The following is a 17088-nucleotide window of genomic DNA, read 5'->3' on the forward strand; positions in this document are numbered from 1 at the left end:
AATGAGTGATCGAGTTAAATAATCGCAATTTCAATATTCCCCAAAAATAACCGTGATGATGGTTTTTGCCATAATCGAGCAGTTCTACTTTTTTGATGCCCACAAGGGGAAACTAAATTTTATAAAAATCTACGACCGCAATCAAAACACTAAAAATGTCAAAAGTCTTGTATTTTATTTGGTTACTTATGGTTAAGGTTAGGGCTGGTTGGGGATAAGGTTGTCATTGTTGGGAATAGGGTTATGGTCATAGAAATGAATGGATATAAATACGTGTGTGTGTGTGTGTGTGTGTGTATGTGTGTGTATGTGTGTGCTGACCCAGGGAAGACCGGGCCGGAGTGTAAGCACTGCAAGGCCGACCCAGAATCGGAGTGCCGCTTCTGCTCGTGCTGTGTCTGCGGCGGCAAACAGGACGCCCACATGCAGCTGCTGTGTGACGAGTGTAACATGGCCTTCCACATCTACTGCCTGAACCCGCCGCTCACAGCCATCCCCGACGACGAGGACTGGTGCGCCGCTCACCACGCCGCGTTAGCTTGCACGCTGGGTGTGGACGTGCGACACGCATATACACATATACTATATCTAGATGTTTGTTAGTGTAAATCTTTAGCGTTTTAGTTATTCCTCTTAATATCGGAACTGAAGGGCACATCTCCAAAAGTCCCCTCAGTCCACGAGATACATTTTCCAGAAAACTTCTGTGGAATTAATGGGTTCTGGAAATGTATTGAAAGTTCATTGGATTACGTGCGGAGTGAGTTTTGTATCTCACTAATCTAACATGATAAGGAAGCCTGACTTTAGTGTACTGGCAGTCTCTTCATAAAAACAACAAAAAATGGAGTGAGTTTTGGAAATGTGCTCTCCCATTAATCCTTGCTTGGATGGACTCAGTTTCATGCTAATCACAATTCATTGGTCTTTAAGTGTAATGTAGTGAGTTTACAAAGGTGAGTTTAGTTGGGTAAAGATCTGTAAGTTTTAGAGGAACAATCAGGACCTAAATAAACACCTAGCTACGCTGCTGGGATTGGTGATTATAGGATGAATGACCAGGACAATTAATAGATGCCAGAGTCACTGATTAAGCTCCCTCGTGCTGTATCACAGATCAGTCGTCATGTGCTGAAACAATGTTACCTGATATGCAGGTACTGCCCCACCTGCAAGAACGACACCAGTGAGGTGGTGAAAGCTGGGGAGAAGCTGAAGGCTAGCAAGAAGAAGGCCAAGATGCCCTCGGCGCACACAGAGAGCCAGCGGGACTGGGGCAAAGTGAGTGAGCGACATGCGGGCGCGGTGTGCTATGGCTAGACGGGCAAAGTGTGAGCGACGCGTGGGCGCGGTGTGTCACGGCGAGACGGGCAAAGTGTGAGCGACGCGTGGGCGCGGTGTGTCACGGCGAGACGGGCAGAGTGAGCGACGCGTGGGTGCGGTGTGTCACGGTGAGACGGGCAAAGTGAGTGAGCGACGCGTGGGCGCGGTGTGTCACGGCGAGACGGGCAAAGTGTGAGCGACGCGTGGGTGCGGTGTGTCACGGTGAGACGGGCAAAGTGTGTGAGCGACGCGTGGGCGTGGTGTGTCACGGCGAGACGGGCAAAGTGTGAGCGACGCGTGGGTGCGGTGTGTCACGGTGAGACGGGCAAAGTGTGTGAGCGACGCGTGGGCGTGGTGTGTCACGGCGAGACGGGCAAAGTGTGAGCGACGCGTGGGCGCGGTGTGTCACGGCTAGACGGGCAAAGTGAGTGAGCGACGCGTGAGCGCGGTGTGTCACGGTGAGACGGGCAAAGTGTGGGCGTGGTGTGTCACGGCGAGACAGGCAAAGTGTGAGCGACGCGTGGGCGCGGTGTGTCACGGCGAGACGGGCAAAGTGTGAGCGACGCGTGGGCGCGGTGTGTCACGGCTAGACGGGCAAAGTGAGTGAGCGACGCGTGGGTGCGGTGTGTCACGGCGAGACGGGCAAAGTGTGAGCGACGCGTGGGCGTGGTGTGTCACGGCGAGACGGGCAAAGTGTGAGCGACGTGTGGGCGCGGTGTGTCACGGCTAGACGGGCAAAGTGTGAGCGACGCGTGGGCGCGGTGTGTCACGGCTAGACAGGCAAAGTGTTAGCGACGTGTGGGTGCGGTGTGTCACGGCGAGACGGGCAAAGTGTGTGAGCGACGCATGGGCGTGGTGTGTCACGGCGAGACGGGCAAAGTGTGAGCGACGCGTGGGCACGGTGTGTCACGGCGAGATGGGCAAAGTGTGAGCGACGCGTGGGCGTGGTGTGTCACGGCTAGACGGGCAAAGTGTGAGTGACGCGTGGGCGTGGTGTGTCACGGCTAGACGGGCAAAGTGTGAGCGACGCGTGGGCGTGGTGTGTCACGGCGAGACGGGCAAAGTGTGTGAGCGACGCGTGGGCGCGGTGTGTCACGGCGAGACGGGCAAAGTGTGAGCGACGCGTGGGCACGGTGTGTCACGGCGAGATGGGCAAAGTGTGAGCGACGCGTGGGCGTGGTGTGTCACGGCTAGACGGGCAAAGTGTGAGCGACGCGTGGGCGTGGTGTGTCACGGCTAGACGGGCAAAGTGTGAGCGACGCGTGGGCGTGGTGTGTCACGGCGAGACGGGCAAAGTGTGTGAGCGACGCGTGGGCGCGGTGTGTCACGGCTAGACGGGCAAAGTGAGTGAGCGACGCGTGAGCGCGGTGTGTCACGGTGAGACGGGCAAAGTGTGGGCGTGGTGTGTCACGGCGAGACAGGCAAAGTGTGAGCGACGCGTGGGCGCGGTGTGTCACGGCGAGACGGGCAAAGTGTGAGCGACGCGTGGGCGCGGTGTGTCACGGCTAGACGGGCAAAGTGAGTGAGCGACGCGTGGGTGCGGTGTGTCACGGCGAGACGGGCAAAGTGTGAGCGACGCGTGGGCGTGGTGTGTCACGGCGAGACGGGCAAAGTGTGAGCGACGTGTGGGCGCGGTGTGTCACGGCTAGACGGGCAAAGTGTGAGCGACGCGTGGGCGCGGTGTGTCACGGCTAGACAGGCAAAGTGTTAGCGACGTGTGGGTGCGGTGTGTCACGGCGAGACGGGCAAAGTGTGTGAGCGACGCATGGGCGTGGTGTGTCACGCCGAGACGGGCAAAGTGTGAGCGACGCGTGGGCACGGTGTGTCACGGCGAGATGGGCAAAGTGTGAGCGACGCGTGGGCGTGGTGTGTCACGGCTAGACGGGCAAAGTGTGAGTGACGCATGGGCGTGGTGTGTCACGGCTAGACGGGCAAAGTGTGAGCGACGCGTGGGCGCGGTGTGTCACGGCGAGACGGGCAAAGTGTGTGAGCGACGCGTGGGCACGGTGTGTCACGGCGAGATGGGCAAAGTGAGTGAGCGACGCGTGGGTGCGGTGTGTCACGGCGAGACGGGCAAAGTGTGAGCGACGCGTGGGCGTGGTGTGTCACGGCGAGACGGGCAAAGTGTGAGCGACGTGTGGGCGCGGTGTGTCACGGCTAGACGGGCAAAGTGTGAGCGACGCGTGGGCGCGGTGTGTCACGGCTAGACAGGCAAAGTGTTAGCGACGTGTGGGTGCGGTGTGTCACGGCGAGACGGGCAAAGTGTGTGAGCGACGCATGGGCGTGGTGTGTCACGGCGAGACGGGCAAAGTGTGAGCGACGCGTGGGCACGGTGTGTCACGGCGAGATGGGCAAAGTGTGAGCGACGCGTGGGCGTGGTGTGTCACGGCTAGACGGGCAAAGTGTGAGTGACGCGTGGGCGTGGTGTGTCACGGCTAGACGGGCAAAGTGTGAGCGACGCGTGGGCGTGGTGTGTCACGGCGAGACGGGCAAAGTGTGTGAGCGACGCGTGGGCGCGGTGTGTCACGGTGAGACGGGCAAAGTGTGAGCGACGCGTGGGCACGGTGTGTCACGGCGAGATGGGCAAAGTGTGAGCGACGCGTGGGCGTGGTGTGTCACGGCTAGACGGGCAAAGTGTGAGTGACGCGTGGGCGTGGTGTGTCACGGCTAGACGGGCAAAGTGTGAGCGACGCGTGGGCGTGGTGTGTCACGGCGAGACGGGCAAAGTGTGTGAGCGACGCGTGGGCGCGGTGTGTCACGGCTAGACGGGCAAAGTGAGAGCGACGCGTGAGCGCGGTGTGTCACGGTGAGACGGGCAAAGTGTGGGCGTGGTGTGTCACGGCGAGACAGGCAAAGTGTGAGCGACGCGTGGGCGCGGTGTGTCACGGCGAGACGGGCAAAGTGTGAGCGACGCGTGGGCGCGGTGTGTCACGGCTAGACGGGCAAAGTGAGTGAGCGACGCGTGGGTGCGGTGTGTCACGGCGAGACGGGCAAAGTGTGAGCGACGCGTGGGCGTGGTGTGTCACGGCGAGACGGGCAAAGTGTGAGCGACGTGTGGGCGCGGTGTGTCACGGCTAGACGGGCAAAGTGTGAGCGACGCGTGGGCGCGGTGTGTCACGGCTAGACAGGCAAAGTGTTAGCGACGTGTGGGTGCGGTGTGTCACGGCGAGACGGGCAAAGTGTGTGAGCGACGCATGGGCGTGGTGTGTCACGCCGAGACGGGCAAAGTGTGAGCGACGCGTGGGCACGGTGTGTCACGGCGAGATGGGCAAAGTGTGAGCGACGCGTGGGCGTGGTGTGTCACGGCTAGACGGGCAAAGTGTGAGTGACGCATGGGCGTGGTGTGTCACGGCTAGACGGGCAAAGTGTGAGCGACGCGTGGGCGCGGTGTGTCACGGCGAGACGGGCAAAGTGTGTGAGCGACGCGTGGGCGCGGTGTGTCACGGCGAGACGGGCAAAGTGTGAGCGACGCGTGGGCACGGTGTGTCACGGCGAGATGGGCAAAGTGAGTGAGCGACACGTGGGTGCGGTGTGTCACGGCGAGACGGGCAAAGTGAGTGAGCGACACGTGGGTGCGGTGTGTCACGGCTAGACGGGCAAAGTGAGCGAGAGATGCGTGGGCACGGTGTCGCGGCGAGACGGGCAAAGTGTGTGAGCGACACGTGGGCGCGGTGTGTTGTGGCGAGACTGCGGCAAAGCGAGTGAGTGCCGTGTGGGTGCAGTTTGTTGTGGCGAGAGCGCTGCCTGGGTCTTTTGTGGTTCGTTGAGTCGGAGGTGATGCAGTTCATTTGTGTGAGATACATTGTGTTATTTACTGCTAATATTTACTATGGGGGAGGTGGGGGTTCCTATTCTTGTTGACTTTAATCAATGACATTGGTAAAGAAGTCATTCGTGCAGTTTGGCATGAGATTCACTCTTTAACCATCTGAAATTTAAGGGTTAATGTCTGTCAGCTGCACTGACACTTCATATGTTGTCCATCTTCTGTATCTGTTTATCTAGTACAGGGTTACATTGAATCTGGAGCCCATCCTGGGAAACATGCAGTGCAAGCTAGAGGACACCATGAAAGAGGAGGATGCCAGTTACAGTCACACACAGAGGGCAGTTTATGGGCCAGTTCAATTAAGGGCAGACACCCATAGGAATAACTCCACACTGTCAGCTGTCGGCAGCTCCCCGTAACTGTGAGGACACAGCACTGCGCACTGGCCCATGATGCCCCCCTACTTTTAGGGAATTTTGTCAAACACAGTATTATGTTAAATTTTAAGTTAGGTGAGGTTTACAAATCATCACCCCTTTCAGCTGGGTGTAATCTTTTGCATGTGTTTAAATGGCATTTCTTCAAGCCACTGTTCTACGTGAATTATTGCAATAAAGCTTATCAAAACTAATTCTTTATGTTCCTCCACAATTAATCATTTATCCAGCTGCCCCTTTCGGCAGTATTCATTTTGTTTTTTCACAGTACAGTACTGTGCAATTACAATAAGTGTACAAAGCCGTCTAGTTATCGTGTTAAATTTCATTAAGGCAGACACTTCTGTGGTGTAGTGTTTTCTATATACCTACTCCACAGATTTCATTTCAGACTTAGAACACATTGTAGCCAATTGAAGTACTGATATATATTACAGATTTCACTCTGTTCGAACCTGGGACATTACGTGTAGCCTCAGCGAGATGCTATGAAAGGACATTATCCATTTTTGTAATTGGTATAACTTAAAATGTTTTCAGTATTTCCAAGCCAATGCTGTAAGACTCGATACTTCTATGAAAGATTAATTCTTAAGCATTACAGTTAAACATTTTGCATTGTGTGGTAATGACCACTAAATTCAGTTAGCGTTATAAAATTAGGAGCTTCTCACCGGTAAAATATATATATTTTTTGGGTTCTCTTGGAACTACTATGCTTATGAGATTACATGCTAACAAAGAATGCATTATTGGTATTTTATGTAGTAATACCTTTCAAGAACAGTCACACATGAATAAAAGGCCTGTCTGTATGAATAAATTAATTAGTATTAATAAATATATATGTAAAAAGTGTAACTAGCATGGTGGCTTGCAGGTTAGGGCTGCTGCCTCACACTTTCAGGCATCCCATCCCTCCTGCTGCGTCCTTTCCTCCAATATTCCAGAGAAATGCAGTTTGGGTAATTGGCATCTCTGAATTGCCCACAGTGCCTGAGTGCGTGTGCGTGTATGTGCCCCGAGAAAGACTGTCATCCTGTCCCGGCCGTCTGCCCTCTGCTGCCTGCGACAGCCTCCGGGCCCCGTGTCACCGTGACCAGGATAAGTAGTCAGGAGATGGATGCATAAAGTAGAGAGAGCTAAGATTTATTTTAAAGGAATGTAGCAGAAGCGCTACTACAGTTTGAGCATTTGTCTAGTTATTCCTGGGAAATTTAGGAGTTTAATAATAAAGAGGCACACTTACGCACGGCTGGAATAAAGAAGGGAAAGTCTCAGTGACTAAGCTGTGATTACACATTGATTCATTTCCTTTCAGGCTGACCTTCCTGTAGTGTTATTTGGACAATGATATTTCAAAGGCTACGTAAAATGTATTTAACTTGAAAAACCTGAATTCTGTTTGGTTGTATAGTACAGCTTTAAGAATTAATTGAAAACAGGCTTGTAATTTTATGTTTTAATTTGCTCAATATATGTATTTTTTATATATATACTTTGTTAAGGTTTTTCTTTTGTTTTTGTTGGTTTTAGCACTAGATTGTTTGTTTAGGTAGGTCTTGATTTTATGTTTAATGTGTTAATATTAAAAACACAAGGCCAAGAACAAGCTAAGTCCTACTGCTCAGGTGAAGTGCTGTGGCTAATGTCATCTTCAGCTTCTAACATCCTGAGTGATGCATTGGGCTCCGTTAGCTAAACACGTACACCTAGCCACTCTGGTCTGATTTGGCAGCAGACCTGACAGGAACATGCATTAGCAGTTAGCAGGGTTCACTTGTATATCACTTACATCTGCCATTCAGTGTTCATGGTGTAGTAGCGCACATGTTGAGCTTTAGTCTTCGGCGATCCCAGGTCAGACGAGCGCAGATGACTAAATGCAGCAAGAGAAAAAATTAACATTAAAAACAAATTCGACTTGTATATTTAAGGGCCGTTTAAAACTGCTCTTTAGGAAAGCAATTACAAAGTCCAGTGAGCTGGATCAGAAACGTTGTCAAATGTTGAAATTACGTTCTTAATCATTAAAGCATGCATTTTATTAAATCCATTTTGTCTCTTTTTAAGTAGCTCCTGTGAGTTTCTGAATTCCTGTTGCAGGTTTTTTACTTTCAGAATTTGTTCATTTTAAGGTTTAAATTAAAGAAAATTTGCTGTAGAAAATTCATTTCCGGTATAGGCATGTGCCCTTTTTATGGTGTGTGTGTGTGTGTGTGTGTGTATGTGTGTGTGTGTGAGTGAGTGAGTGACACAGAGGTATGTGTCGCTTGGCATCCGGGTTACATTCTGTTCCACAGGACATTAGATGACTTGGACACTATGCGAACATCATAACTATTCACATTAAAATAACAACAAAAGTACAGTAAGGAAAATTTATGAATGCGTAACATAGATGTTTATTATCGCTATCAAGTATTATGGGTATTATAAGATAGATGTGTACTGTACCGTGATACAGCTGGCAGTGACGGCTGGTCGCTTTGCTTTCAGCAGCTACGCATGGTGCATTACGGCCTCTTACCTCTGCTGTGTCTGGTTAGCCGATTGGGATTTGGGTAACCTTCAGGGACCTTGGATGTAAATGCAGTCGGACACATAACTATATATATGTACTGCCGATATTTCACGTTAATCTCTGTCATTTGTGAACCACTGTGTCGCAGGGCATGGCCTGCGTGGGTCGTACAAAGGAGTGCACCATCGTCCCCTCCAACCACTACGGGCCCGTCCCGGGCATTCCCGTCGGAACCACATGGAAATTCCGTGTGCAGGTGAGTTCTGTGGATTGTGTGACTGCTTAATTAAACTATTCTTCCTTTGGCAGGTGTGCATCCCCTGTCTAAGTTAATTGATTAATAATAATAATAATAATAATAATAATAAAGCAAATCAGTGAGACTTTATTTTGTAGAGCAGAATGATGTATAAATAGTGCTCTGAAAGTCTTGGTGGATGAGATGATTACGTGTATTAAATGGATGACTGATTTAACCCAGTCCCTATTGATTCCCACTGGGTTAGACCAAGCATTGACAGCCCATAATAATCGCACTCGCATTGGGTTTCAAGGCTTTATTTGTCATATCACTATTATCGGTGGTGTATTTTATGAAGTATATTGTATGTAGTGGTTTTGACTTACCGCCGTTTTTGTTGCCCTGTAGCTATTTGCGTATTCATGTCATTGTCTGGCTTTTAAACTACCCTCTACTCTTTTTTTTTTATTTCCTTTTATTCGCCCCCCCCCCCCCCCATCCATCTGCACGGCCCACCCTCCTCCTGTGTCTCTCCCTCATTCCCGCACTATCAGGTTAGCGAGGCTGGAGTGCACCGACCCCACGTGGGAGGCATCCACGGCCGCAGCAACGACGGCTCCTACTCGCTGGTGCTGGCCGGGGGCTTTGAGGACGAAGTGGTGGGTGTCGGCGACGGAGCCGGTCGGAGCGGGTCTCCGGGAGCGGCCAAGCGGCGCCGCGCGCGTCTCTCCGCTGCTGTGCCGGGTCCTCTGATCTGCTATGCTGTTTGTTCTGCCTGCTCGTTACTGGGGAAGCTGAGGCAGACGAATGCCCACCCCCCCCTCCCATACCTTTGTTCACCCCGCCGTCTCTCTTTGCTGCAGTCTCTCTCTGTATTCCAGTTTGTACCTGGATCTGAGGCCCACTGTTCAGCTCTGCTAAGCTACTGTTGTAAAGCGGCGCAAGTCGCCCTCTTGAGGACAAAGAGAGCATAGCATACTCCTGACAAACTGAACGCTTATTTTTATTGATGGAAAATCAAAGAATCTATTCTGTTAGATACAATGATGGTGACATGGTCTTAAACCCATATGGTGAAAAGGTCCACAATTATCTTACTCGCATTTGGTTTGTAGAGATCCTTTCTTCTATCAGTAATATGTTTATAGCTATTGATTACATCATTTACAAATTAAGTTAAATTGGGGTTTAAGTCAGATTTTATGTTTGTATAAAAAGTAGATATTTATGTTCATTTATTCAAAGGTCCTTGTCATCTTTTCTTTGGCTCCTCTGCGCCACAATGAAATCCAATGTCACTTTCCCCTCGAAATACGAAAATGATCTATGTTCCTCACCAAAGAGAATGAAAATGGAAATATTTTTAAATTTTGGTGTTCTCCCAAACTGACTAGTCTGATAGTCGCTGCTTGTCATCCCTTAGACATAAAGGAAATTGCTGACTAATGGTATAAAGCAGTGTTTCCCAGTCCACCCCAAGGGGCCCCACAGACGGTGCCGGGGCTGGGAGGGAGCAAAAATGTGGACCGTCGGTGGGGCCCCTAGGGCCGCGGGGGCAAACATGTTATAGGGTGAAGTACTATTAATAGCTCTTAAAAGTTATCTCATCTCCACTCTGGTCCCAGTCTGCAGCTTCTCTTGTGTTTAAATTCGCTTGAAGAAAAAAAATCTGTGAGAACTCATGGGGAGCTCCTATGAGAGGAGCCGCTTCGTGTCGGGTGTTACACGTGGTGTATTTCTCTCCTGCGTCAGTAATTTATAGCCTCATCCTGTCGAGCACGATGTATACTGAACAGCGTAAACTAGCTTAGAAAATAAAGGCCATGCATCGGATCAGCAAACGTCAAGCACGCATTTCTAAGGCGCATTCATGTCAGATTAACTAGTGCTTCCTGCGTTTTTCTCCTTTAGGACAGAGGTGATGAGTTCACGTACACGGGCAGTGGGGGTCGTGACCTTTCAGGGAACAAGCGCATTGGGGAGCATTCCTTTGACCAGACCCTGACTCACATGAACAGGTACTTTCTGAGAATGTTTAAATGTAGCAGAGCAGCAGAAAATACCCCCATAATAGATTATTAATTGTTAAGAATGTAAAGCAGCTCTTTTTACCTACAGTATGAAAACAAATAATCATAATAATTTATCTGTCAATTCCAATAGTTTTCCTTTTTGTTTTGTTCTTTGTCAGCCAAAACGGCTGTCCTGAATTTATGCTCTGCCTGCCAGGCATGTTGAATCTCGAGGGCATCCATAAATTCCCGCATCCTCCTCTCCCAGTATGACGTGGATCTGTCCGCTGTCCCACCAGCCGCAAATCCTACTGGGACATTTGAGACGTCATGTGACTCCTTGTTTCGGCCAACCCGGGGAGTTTCCTCTTCTCACAGGGCCCTGGCGCTGAATTGCGACGCTCCGCTGAATGATAAGGATGGGGCGGAGTCCCGGAACTGGCGGGCGGGGAAACCGGTGCGTGTGGTGCGCAGCTCCAAGGGCCGCCGCATCAGCAAGTACGCGCCGGAGGAGGGCAACCGATACGACGGCATCTACAAGGTGCGCTAAGCTTGGGGTCTCTCTGATTCACTCACTCAAGGTAGATGGTCCATGCCACACACAACCAAGTCATCCGTCCGTCTGTGCATCCATCCATCCATCCATCCATCCATTTTCTGCCTCTTATCTGGGGGCGTGGGGGCAGCAGTCTAAGCAGGGATGCCCAGACCTCCCTCTCACCAGCCACCTCCTCGAGCTCCTCCCGGGGGGGTACCAAGGCTTTCCCAGGCCAGCTGGGAGGAGTAATCTCTCCAGTGTGGCCTGGGTCTGCCCCGGGGCCTCCTCCTGGTTGGAAATATCCGAAACACCTCCACAGGAGGTGTCCTACATAGATGCCCGAACCACCTCAAGTGGCTCCTTTTGATGCAGAGAAGCAGCATCTCTACTTAGCATCTCTGCCACCTGCAGGGGGAGCCGCTGGCTTCGGGTGCAGCGTAGATCAGGTGGCAATCGAAGGCAGGGGCCTCGACGGACCAATCGTCAGCCAAGCGAACGAGTAAATTAAGTGAAATTAAACAAAACCAGAGAAGCAAACGGTGGCTAAAAGCGGTCCCTTCATCTTTTTTCGTGTCTAATGTCCGAAGACGGCCATGAGCACTGTTGGCATAGAATGGCAGTGAAAGTTCATACATGTTTGTATTCCACCATAGCCTGTACTGAATAATTAATTATCACTATAATAAATGTCAGCTTTTAATAGTGTATTTCCAATGATCATAAAATTAAACTTTTCATTAAAGTACCTTATATGACAGCAAGAGCAAATAATAAAAATCCCACTTCTTGTGATAAACAGATTAGTTCCATTTCTGGGTGCTGATTAGCTTAAATATATTTGCTGCGCAAGCGAATGCTTCTGTTCAGCTGCTAATGTGGCACTAGGTTAATAAAAAGTGACATCATGGTTTGTGATGTGTGCCTATTGGCAGCCTTCAGCTGTGATATTATTCATGAATCTGTTGTGCATTATAGTTGCTCTTTTTGAAGCTTACATTAAATATTATTAAATATTAAAAACTCAGGATCTATTAGGTAATATGTGTTTCAGTGAATATCAGATGAAGAATGCTTAAAAATTATGTAAAGTAATTGTTTACATTTCCAGGAAATACAGTACTCACACATTTTACGTGCTTATTTGGTTCCACATCCCACCGCGATATTCTTAAACCTCATTAGACTTTGAATACACATCTATTCCCAACCAGTGGTTTACTTTAAACTTTGAACAGCCAGCATGCTGACACAAACACCACTCAATCCATGCCACAATTTGAAATTGTGTATTTTGGTTAGTTTTAAAGATTTTCATTTATTATATATATTTTTGAATCGCGATTGTTCAAAACCGCACTAGATCAAAAACTGCTTAAGATGCAGACCGACTGTAATTCTTTCCAAAGAGGCTTACTTAGTCATTTAGTTTGGTGTTTTTACTTTTTATGCTTTTAAGGAGAGCTTCTGTGCATGGGGAAAAAAACTGGAGTGATTTATGTGAACAGTAGGAAGACATGTTAAGATCTGCAGTGTTGGGGTTACAGGGAAGTGTGGAGGTTTCTCTGGTGATGTAATCAGCCTGAGTAAACAGCACCTGGATGGTAGTTTGGATGCTTGCATTTCTATCATTCAAAACTAAATGTACAGAGAAGGAGATTATATAACATGCATCATGTAGAATGGTATGTGGAATTTGGAGGAAAAAAAGCTCCTTATCTGATCTTTCTGAGTCCACTCCCCAAAACATTGAATTGAACGACAATTTCACAGAAAAGACCACAGCCCAATTTTTTGTTTCTCTTATTCCTCAATGTACGAGTGTCTGTCTGTGAATAGTGAATAGCACATTTTTCTGTTTCTCATTAATGAAGGGCTTCTTCCTTGCTTTATGGGTCTTCAGTCCTCCTTCTAGGAGCCTGATACAAACTATCCTAGCAGTGCACTTCACACCTGCACTTAATGCTTCCCATTCCTTTTAAAGGTCACTTCATGAGAAACCATCGGATAAGTTAACAGTCATCTATTGCATTAGAAAGTCACTTCCACCCTTTACCTGACTGGTTTCTGGTCATTCCCAGTGTCTCCTGCTTCACCTCATTCTTCTGTACTGCTGTCCTATAAATTTTGAACCTGGAAGCATCCTGCTGCTTAGCGTAGCTTCTGCCAGAAGAAGCACGATTAAACCAGGATTTAGAAATGCAAATTTGTTTAAAAATAGAGTGGTCTCTTAATTTTTTCCAAGGCTGTATACGTCTTGCTTTTATGACCAGTCTGACAAATCTCATTTTGATCTCCTGCATACAAATTGAGCCATTGCTGTTTAACGTGTAACAAGATGCCCTTTCTCTAATCACCATTAACCGCATCGGAATAAACCTTAAAAGCCAGTTAACTGTCATACTGGAGATAGCCACTGTAAATTTTTGCATATGAAAATCAAATGGAGTGACAGTAAGGTGTGTATGCTCGTAAAAATGCTTGATGTGGATCTAACTCATGCTGTTATATTGTGTGTATTTTATGATATATATTTTTATGTGCTGCAGTAGTTAGAATGCAGGAGACACGTGATTTGATGTGGTCTTAAAAGCAATGCATTGTCTTTCAGTCTTTGTAGTGCTCTTTCTAGGTTGAAGAGAGTGACAGTTTAAAATATTCAGTCTTAGGAGTTGTGGTGTGATAGCTTGTAGCAGGTAACCACAGGCCCTTCCTGGGCTGGGAGGGGAATTCGCTTGAGTGACTTTGATGGTTTGGGGAAAGGAAGCACAGAGGGGCCATATTTCATGGGAAATTAAATGGATCACATACTGCTTTAGATTCCTCTCCGCTCTCGGATGTGAATTACGCATGGCAGTGTGTTTCTGTATCTTTATTATGTTCCAGGATGTCTAGGGATGTCAGTGTTAAGATTCTGAGAATATGAGCCGTAATTGGTTCCCTCCCCCTGCACCCAAAAAACAAAACAAAAGTCTTTAACATAAGTTAAATAATAGGTCTTAAAATACATTAGGTATTTAATAAAAATTTAACCTGGAAAATGTATTTAGGATATTTGTATTGTTGATGATACTTAATGTAACTCTTAATGGCAAACATCACACACACTTAATGTATTGGGACACACCTCTTAATCACTGAATTCAGGTGTTTCATTGAGACTTGTTGCCACAGGTGTAAACAATCATGCACCTAGCCATGCAGTCAGGTTTACAAACATTTACGAAAGAATAGGTTGTTCTGAAGAGCTCAGTGAATTCAAGCGTAGTGCTGTCATAGGATGCCACCTTTGAAATAAGTCAGGTCATGAAATTTCTGCTAGATATTCCAACTGTAAGTGGTATTATTGCAAAGTGGAAGCCTTTAGGAACAACAGAAGCCGAGTGCTGAGGCGCATAGTGCATAAAAGTCACCAACTCTATGTTGACTTGATAACTGCGGGGTTCCAAACTTGCTCTGGCATTAACTCCAGCACAAAAACTGCACACCGAGAGCTTCATGGAATGGGCTTCCATGGCTGAGCAGCTCCATGCAGGCCTCATATCACCAAGCGCAGTGCCAAGCGTCAGATGCAGTGGTGTAAAGCACATCGCCACTGGGCTCTGGAGCAGCGGAAACGTGTTTAGTGGAGTGATGAATCACACTCCTCTGTCTGGCAGTCTGATGGATCAGTCTGGGTTTGGTAGATGCCAGGAGAACATTACCTGCCTGACTGCATTGTGCCAAATGTAAAGTTTGGTGGAGGAGGGATAATGGTATGGGGTTGTGTATCAAGGGTTGGGTTTAGGCCCCTTAGTTTCAGTGAAGGGAACTCTTAATGCTTCAGCACACCAAGACATTTTGGACAATTCAATGCTTCCAACATTGTTGGAAGAATTTGAGGAAGGCCCTTTTCTGTTCCAGCATGTCTGTGCCCCAGTGCATTAAGCAACGTCCATAAAGACATGGTTGGGTGAGTTTGGTGTGGAAGAACTTGACTGGCACAGAGCCCTGACCTCAACCCCGCTGAACATTCTTTGGGATGAGCTAAAACGGAGATTGCAAGCCAGATTTTTTCATCCAACATCAGTGCCTGACCTGACAAATGCTCTTCTTGGAATTTGAACAAAAATTCCCGCACACACACTCCAAAATCTTGAGGAAAGCCTTCCCAGAAGAGTGGCAGCTGTTATAGCTGCAAAGGGTGGTCAACTCCATATTGATGCCTATGGATTTAGAATGGGATGTCATAAAAATTCCTGTAGGTGTCACAATACTTCTTTCCATATAGTGTATGTCTTTGTAGATGTATAAGAGGAAAAAAAAGTTCCTTTGTTAAGTAAGCCCTTAGATGGAGGCATCTCCAGGGTAACAAAAATAAATGACAGAGACACGTATGACTCTCTAGGTAATGCAGATAATCGAGCCGTGGTTCTGGAGCCCAGTTGTGTAAATTCTGCAGTATCGGTGTGCCGCAGGTGGTGAAGTATTGGCCTGAGATTGGGAAGTGTGGCTTCCTGGTGTGGAGGTACCTGCTGCGGCGAGACGACCTGGAACCGGCGCCGTGGACGCCTGAGGGGGCCGAGCGCATCAAGAAGCTGGGGCTCGTGGTGCAGGTGAATCCCTCAGTTGCTCTCTGTAGGTAGATAGCCTGAAGTAGTTATGCTTGCATGCTAAATTCACTTCATTTATCTATGGCAGTGTTTCCCGATCTGGTCGTCGGGGACCTGCAGACATACCCTGCAGTCTGCACCAAAAACGTCGGCTGTCGGCGGGTCCCCCAGGACCGGACTTGGAAACACTAATTTATGCGTTTTTTTATGCCTTGTTTTCATTCGTGTTATATGTTTAACATAAATACTTTAAGTTTTTTCGTGAAGAAATAACTTACATTTGTCCGGACGCCAGCTTTTTGGTACTATACAGACTTTTGCTTATGGCGAAAATCTGGTAAGCAGATTAGTAGTACGGCTAAAATATTAACGAGATGCGTATTGCGATGTCCAAAAGTTAGTAATCTGTATCAGAGCATGTGAGCGGAGTGGAGCGGTGAGAATTTCCGCTCCTCGCTCACGAGGCTGTTGGCTCCGCCCGCTCCTCCGCTCTAATTCACACTAAGCCGCTCCGCTCAACACCGCTCCTCGCTCCACTAAAATGTCCTCCCCCTCCAGTCAAATCGCTCCACGCTCGCTCCAGTTTAAAAGAGGGACAAATAATCTGCATGCCTAACAACTGTCACCTTAAACCGATGCCTTATATCATAAAGAAATGTGAGCAACGGCACTCAGAACAGAAAATATTTATTTTTAAACAACATATAGGCAACAACTGACAGGTTTGGCAATGGCATTCCACATAAAATAAACTTAAAAATAAAGGAATCAGTGGGCTTAATAGCCTAAAGAATATACAGGCTAAGCGCATCCACGTTTTAAATTCCTCAGTCATTTTCTGTTGATGCTGCTGCTGCGTCTCTCTCTATAAAATAAAATTTCACTGACAGCGTTAAGTGAATTTTAAAAATCCTGTTAGACCTAATTTGAATGATAAACTAATTTATTTGATTACCAAATTATAGGCTTTTATACTTTTATTTACTTTATAGACTTGATATGCTACAACCATATAAAACTTGCTCGCGTTTTGCTCTGGCCTCCGCGTGTTCGCGTAGCACACTTTCATGTTTCCGAGAAAGGTCTTTTTACATTCCAAAGCGGATCTAAATCTTGATAATTGTATAGATGAATTCTGGGAAGATTTGCGCACGCCTCAGAGTCGTAGTGTGAGTGGTATCGGAGCGACATTGGAGTGAGACAGAGTGACCGCTCCAGCCTTAATTAAAAAACCGCTCTGCGCTCTGACCAAATTCCGCCCGCTCCGCTCCTCGCTCACGCTCCACTCCGCTCACATGCTCTGATCTGTATACATTCAGCATATCCTTATGCTTATTAAATTTGGAGCGCCACATGCTACTGTTTTGGTAAGTCATGGAAGCAATAATTACTGAGATGGTGGTGAAGAAAGGGACAACTCAGCAGCCACAAATAAGCCACAAAGAAAGAACATTAATCATGAATTCCATTCTATGCTGAGTGCTTTCCATCCTATGTTTTCTTCAACACAAAAAATTTGCACAGTGATGATGAAAGTGTTCTTGGGCCAGGATCCTTAAGTGCAATGTGAGCGCAGACCAGCAGGGGAGGGAGGAGGGATGAGGGGGAAGTGGGGACAATTATACTCGAGCACGGTGCAAGGCAACTGCACCGTG

General features: G+C 48.0%; 1 protein-coding gene across 2 annotated transcripts in view; it reads left to right on the plus strand.

Annotated features, from left to right (window-relative positions):
- Window positions 1-17088, plus strand: part of LOC111854176 (E3 ubiquitin-protein ligase UHRF2) — a 60377-nt gene that overhangs the window by 40012 nt on the left and 3277 nt on the right. For both annotated transcript variants that reach the window (XM_072714584.1, XM_072714585.1), the window contains exons 6-12: window positions 326-512; window positions 1158-1281; window positions 8202-8309; window positions 8849-8953; window positions 10206-10312; window positions 10685-10847; window positions 15299-15436. In XM_072714584.1, coding sequence (XP_072570685.1) covers window positions 326-512; window positions 1158-1281; window positions 8202-8309; window positions 8849-8953; window positions 10206-10312; window positions 10685-10847; window positions 15299-15436 — 932 coding nt within the window. The remainder of the gene's footprint in view (window positions 1-325; window positions 513-1157; window positions 1282-8201; window positions 8310-8848; window positions 8954-10205; window positions 10313-10684; window positions 10848-15298; window positions 15437-17088) is intronic.

This window comes from Paramormyrops kingsleyae, chromosome 7, assembly GCF_048594095.1.
Source record: "Paramormyrops kingsleyae isolate MSU_618 chromosome 7, PKINGS_0.4, whole genome shotgun sequence".
Taxonomy (NCBI): domain Eukaryota; kingdom Metazoa; phylum Chordata; class Actinopteri; order Osteoglossiformes; family Mormyridae; genus Paramormyrops; species Paramormyrops kingsleyae.